The 6,707-nt window shown below is 38.5% G+C and overlaps 1 protein-coding gene across 3 annotated transcripts in view; it reads right to left on the reverse strand.

Annotated features, from left to right (window-relative positions):
• ARHGAP15 (Rho GTPase activating protein 15) overlaps window positions 1-6,707 on the reverse strand; it is a 329,153-nt gene that overhangs the window by 153,696 nt on the left and 168,750 nt on the right. For all 3 annotated transcript variants that reach the window (XM_062004816.1, XM_062004817.1, XM_062004818.1), the window contains exon 8: window positions 5,691-5,817. In XM_062004816.1, coding sequence (XP_061860800.1) covers window positions 5,691-5,817 — 127 coding nt within the window. The remainder of the gene's footprint in view (window positions 1-5,690; window positions 5,818-6,707) is intronic.

Below are 6,707 nucleotides of genomic sequence, written 5' to 3' on the forward strand. Positions count from 1 at the left end.
TCCCATAAACAGGGTGTTGCATTTGCTTTTTGTGGGCTTTTTTCAATATCTGAGGCTGACTGCATTCCTGTTGATGCAATAAAAAGAAATGCCACAAACATTCAAGCTGCAGAGTGACAAAACTAACACTGCAGCGGGAAACTGCATATTTGCATCTAGCTTTCATTTGCTTTGTGTTTTAATTGTTTGCATTGGTAATGCTGCAGTAACATACAGTGTTGCCTGTTTCTTGGTGTTATTAAAGATATTAAAACTGACCTATACATAATGCTTACATTTTTATGTAATAATATACCCTAAATAGCATTCCTTTGGCTTTGAACTTCACATCTAATGGATATAAATGGGCTGGGAAGGGAAAAGAATTCAGACCTCAGCAGAGCTAACAAAGAAATGAAGCAATTTCCCACTTCTGCTGCTCTAATCGCAGCCCTCTTATCACAGCAGTGACCCTATGTGGGTCAAGGACTTGGTTAGCTACTGTAGGATCTGGCCCTCAACAAATTTGACTGAGTGAGTAAAGCTTCTCACTACATCCCAAGACAGGGTCTCCACACCTACTGGCCTCCTCAAATTTTAGAAAGGAAGAGAGAAAAATCACACAGGCTCCTCTCTCATCACTGCCTGTAATTAGGAGGCCTTTTTCTAGGATCTCTAAATGATGCTTTCAACAAAATAAGTTTCTGTCTCTTTTTCCTCCTTCTATTAATGCAGCTGAAGTTGTGCAAATACATGTGCTTATGTCCTGGTAACCATTTCTTCCCTCTTCATAGAAACGATTGCCTCAGAAGCATGGTGTTTGCCACAGAAATATCCAGCCACATACAGGGACAAACTTTAAGCCCTCAAGCAAGGCTATGGAAGAAGCTTTAGGCAGGGAAGAAGTAAACATTACACAGAGTCAGAAAGGGTTACACTTCCACTGAATTGCCTATTTTTTCCATCCTGTCCATTGAGAAACCGAAATGAGTTTCTGCTGCTGAGTTCCCCTCCACGCAACACACATTGTCTTAATTGTCTTAATTACCTACACAAACTGCATTCAGAGATGATTCTGGATGTTTCCATAGTTGCCTAGGAATATTTACAGGCCATGCTTCGTGTTTCAAAATTCAGCCTTCTAAAGTAAGGAAAAATGAGTGAAAGGAGAAAAGCAAGTTTGGGCAATTTTAAAGCACGGAGGCCTTGGCTAAATACTATGGACAAAGTGTTCAGATTAAACTGTATCTTTTAAGAGACCAAAGCAGATTCTAGAGCTCAGATGACTTTGTTGCAAATATCTCTGAAAGTAAATCAAAACTGTGATCCAGAAGCATTTTTGGGGTTCTTTTCCTGATTAAAAAGATGTTAGGAGGCACATTCCCAGACACTGTCCTGTAGTCATTCCCTGGGGAAGCATGTAAAAGGCTGTGGCACTCTAGAGCAACACGTTGCCCTTTGAGACTGAAGACCCATCGTTCTTTGTTGAAAGTGCAAGAGAAATTTAGGTAAGGAAAATATCATTATTTGAGTTGGCCAGTGACCAGGGTGAGGGGACTAAGACCCGGATTCTAAAGAAGATTGGAAAGGAATCCTAAGCCTCTGTTTAATATGCATGACATGTCAGCTTTGCTTTCAACTTCTCCTTCCACCCCCTGCTTTTTGTGCTCTTTTTCCACCTGTTGCAACTTGTCCTTATTCAGGCTGAGAGCTGGAATTGTCTTACTTCAGCGTAGCATTGTGTCTGGCACAAAGACACCCAGATCCCCGACTGCTCTTATTGAGACACCAAAGTGATCATGAATAGCAATAATACTGCATAGTCTGTCAAGATTTTCCCTTTCACACACACACATATATATATGTTTTTAAGAATCGTGATGGTCTAGCTGTGGCACCTCAAGCTAGAATTCAAATATGGAGGAGATTTTCCAGGATCTGTCGCAGAGCTGCATGACTAACCACTGAGTTTCAAGTAAAGTGTTCTTGAAGATAAGAAAAATATGCCAGTAGAAACAATAAAAATAATGCAATTCAATCTTATCAATTCAGGCAGTTCCAGCTTTTATGTGGCAAACAAGGAGATCAAATTGCATTTATCTAATATCACAGATTTTTTAAACGTCTAAAATATTTAATTATTTTGCTTTGGCAACTTAAAGCTGAGGAACAGATTACTGTTCCCACTACATAAGGAAATAACTGACAACAATTAGTATTTATTCTTGTTGCTTTTGTAATAAAAATAGAATTCCATCACTTTCAAGGAAACCTAAAATATTAATAAGAATGTGATGAACTGAGTAAATGTGACGCCATAAGGAAATGATGGAGAACAGGTTGGAAATATAGTGCTTTGGGAATGGATTGCATTATCAAGCTTGTGATTGTGCATTTTGACAAGAGCAGCCCTCAGATTGATACGGTAGCCAAAGGGCACTCTTCCTACTGTGAAGCCGTTTGTTTCCATCCAGAAAAGAGGGAGTAGAAGGGGAATTGATCCCCTCTGACAATCGATAGTGACTCCAGCCCAGGCTTTTCCACAAGAGGTCACTCCTGAGTGACAATATTCCCACATGACGGCCAAACTGCCAACCCTAAAGCAACCATGGACTGAAAAAGCAACGCTGAGCTTAGCAGTGTGGGACTGACTTCATTGCCTACGCCATGACTGTCCTGACAGCTCCTGTAGACCATATGCACAATAAGGTCTCCTGGTTTTTGGAGAGCTGAATGGTTTCTGGGAACCTTGCAATGCACAGATCCTTTCCCTATCTCCCATGTGCCATGACAGCATCTCTCCTTTCAATCTAACCCAGGTGCCTGGTTTCATGGGGTATAAAATTAATGTGGCAGACCACCTACCAGCAGACTCAATTATAATTGGTACTAATTAGAAGGTTTTTTGGCAACCTTAGGAGAAAAAAAACCAAAACCCTACAGTCTGAATGATAACAAAATTACTTGGAAATTATGAAGTCTGCCACTAATTTTAAAAATTATCAGTTTAGAACGACACTTGTTTGCATGAAAAGGAGTGGTGCTGCGAGACAGTTTCCTTGCACCAAATGTATACATCTTCTAATGGGGAAAGTTGCTAGGGTGAAAAACATGTTCCTTCTGACCCAGTGTCAGCTGCATTAATTAAATCAGTGAAATAGTTGGCATCATAAAATCAAGAGTAATCTCTTTCCATGTATTTGTGAACAGGATCACAGTTTTACATGTTTTGGTAATGTTCCCCAAGGCCATCCATGGTTTCTTCTTAGCACAAGAAAGCTTCAATTAGAATGAGAGTTGAAGGCAAACTGGTTGAGAAGCCACTGAAAAGCTGCGTGACCAAGAAGACGGACACTGTGAACTTTGGAAATTGAGCCTGGCAGTTTGAGCCCAATTTTCAATGAAATCAGTGTCTACAGCTCAAAAAAGCATAACTGAGAATTACCATTTGTCCTCGTAGTGTAAGCAGAAGCAATTAGGATTAAACATTTAAACCAAATTCCTGCTACTAAGTCTCATGGGGCAATCTCCCAGTTTTAGATTAAAGAGTAAATTCCTGGAATATTTTGGTTAGAATATACCTGTCCTTTATATGCTTATGCTACTGAAATCCCCAGTAACACCACAGTACCAAGTCAAAAGCTAGACCATTTTTTGCAGCTCTTAATATGTGGAGAAGGTAAATACAAATCAGTCTTAAATGTCAGAATATCTCATTACAGATTACCAGGAGGAGGGCGGGGCTGTGTGGGGGGGTGATGGACTGCTAACACATCAATTGCTTATCTTTGGTGTTAAACTGGAGGAGTTTTAAGTCACCTTCATAAAAACCCTCCTTTGTTTGGATTTGGGGTTGGCTGTAGTCAATAACATCGGAGCACTATAAAACTACAAAATTGCTAAACTTTGTAAGAACTTTCTAAACACACTTGCAGATATTGCACATATCTTCTCTGTGCTCTGCAGTCAAACTGGACAATGAAACGACCACCTGTTAACTGCTAACAATGTGTCATTACCAGTTCTCATGCCTTTTTAAAGCAATTTTGGCTCTAGCTGCCGATAATTCTGGCTACGATACTTGTGTGAACATTAAGGGCACAGAAAGCCAAAGGCAGAAAACTGACAATACAGTTTGTGCTTAGACTACTAATAAGTAAGTGAATAATATGATTTTTCTAATTCCACATAATTGCTTGATCTCAAGGGGCCAAAAAAAAAGTTCTGAATACATATTTTAGAAGCAATCCAATCTACAGTATTTAAATGCAAGCTTCGATTCAGTGAGATTTCACAGCAGATATTTTCACATGTTTTTAATGGTTTAAACACCCTGTAACACAATGGAGGTTATTTAGGATCCTCTAAGGTTTGAAAAGTAATGTAGTCTAAGTCTCTGTCACTGCTCATATTCACTTTTCCTGTTTTGTCTGACAAATTATCATTTAAAGACATGTGAGAAGTCTAAATAAATAAATAAAAAATCCCTGAGTGCTGAGACAGTTTATGGGCATTTTCCTATTAGCTACAATAAGAGCAGAATCAGACTCTCAAAACTTACCGTGCTCTCAGTGTCATTTTTCTTCCTTTGAGAAACTCAATGTAACACAAAACTACAAAGATAGTGGGACAATTTTTCACAAGCTACATTCAGGCTATTTTATATTTTGTTACAGGAAGAAAAATCTTAAAGAAAATCCAACCCTGGAATCTATAAATAACAGGAAAACAGCAACAGGGAAAAAAAGCTTTGGTCTGCAAAAGGGACTTTTTAATGAATCTCTGTGTTTGTGTGTGGACGTCTTCACGCATGTGTGCATATATTTATGATTGTGTGGATAATTATCATTAAAAATAACCATGTTTTTATGTCTTTTTAATGCAATGCTTCTCTTTACATCTAAGGCTTTGATCCTGCACTGAAATGCATGCAGGCAAATTCCTACACAGCACTTCGGTACCTATAGGTATCTCGTACCAGCATGCCAGTCTGAAGCTGTCACGCCGCTTACATTAGAAGCAGCGTGTGAATCTCCCGCCAAACAAAGAAAAACAAAGATTCAAGAGAGAGGATGAAAAAAAAAAAAAAAATGTTGAGTGGGTGATTCAGGGTTGCCACCAGCATCTACTGCCCACAATATCAAGAGCAGCTCGGCACAAACTGGCAAAGGAGAGTGTCGATGGAGCAAAGCACATCATTGCTAGTTTTAGATCACTTTCTTTTCTAATCACGCTGATAAAAATTAACCTTGATCTGTGGAATTTACCTTTTATAAAATTATAGGTATGTCACTGTCAGCTACAGAGGATACGTCGGGTCTTTCGGCAATTCAGTGTATAAATATACAACAGACAAAATTACACTGGCAATTTGTGGTATTTTACTAAAATGGAAACAAAGCAACTGCAACAGACCATTAACATAGGACTCATGTTGCTTATTTTTAAAAATAAATGGCTTGAATACATGTCTTTGCTCCTAAACAAATTTATTTTGCTTAGGAGAGAATGTCACCCTTTAAAAGTGTGGAGCTAGTAACTGTCTTCCCTTAAATGCAAGTTATGTATATCAGCACAGAACACATTCAGCTTTAAAATTCTCAGTGATCTTCCTTATTTTCTGCATGTAATAAAAATTGTCTTACCCTGTAATGGCATAGTTATTTTAAAAGGAAAGGGAAAAAAAAATCAGAAATGAAAAAAAGCCTTACTTAGAGATTTTCTGTGTTCAGGCTTTGGTTCTTTGGATTCAGTGTCTAAGCTATTCAGTAATTCGATGCTGGAGGATCTTCTGAGTTTGAACTCCAAATTTCTTGATGTACAACTGCGTTCTTTTGTCTGGAAAAAGAATATATATATATATATATATACACACACATATGTGTGTGCTTTTGATAAATATATTATTTGTAAGAATGAAAGAAGAGATTACAGAATGCCAGTACAGAATCAGAAGCTAGCAGACACACACAGAACGAGTGATGTAGTGAGTATATAATTTAAGGAAAGTGTAATGCAAAATTTGTCATATAGTAGAGCTTTTATGGCCCTGACAGACTGAACTTAATTTCTGAGATAAATTCCCATTTCAGTGAGGAAAACAAAAGGCCTGCTTCTTTAGGGTTTAGAGAACAAAATTATTTCCATATTGCAGGCTACTTCCAAATGTTCGCAAAGAGGAAGGTTGTTTGAATCACTTTTCTGGTTTGGGTAGTAAATATTCTTGCAAACACAATTGATTCAAACATCCTTACAAATCTGGGGCTGAATTCTGCTGGTCTAAGCTTGGGAAAGAAGGGGCTTATTCTCTTTTTCACTGTCATTCAAAGTGACAATTGGGGGCTATTAAAGGAGAAAAGAAGAAAAAAGAGAAGAAAAAAGAAGATGATGTTTTGGCTAATCACAGGTTTCTTCCCATAGTTTGGTCAGGTGAGATTTAGGCATCCCAACAGTCTGGAAAGCTGTGAGGCTTTACACATTCATGTAAAGGTTTAAAACTGAAATAAATGACACATGAGGAATGGTCACTACTGTGTGGTGCTGTGTGGTGGCATCTTGTTCTCTGCACACAGAAGAGGCAAACTTTCACAGGACAAGCCCTGCCCTCAGGTACCCTCATCGTTTACAGTTCTGCCCCAACAGTCACTGCTGCTGGGGTTTGCTGCACACTCAGAGGTGCTGAAGCTGTACTATTACTTTAGTTGCACTAGTAAAAAATAATCAAGATG

This window comes from Colius striatus, chromosome 11 (genome assembly GCF_028858725.1).
Source record: "Colius striatus isolate bColStr4 chromosome 11, bColStr4.1.hap1, whole genome shotgun sequence".
Taxonomy (NCBI): Eukaryota; Metazoa; Chordata; class Aves; order Coliiformes; family Coliidae; genus Colius; species Colius striatus.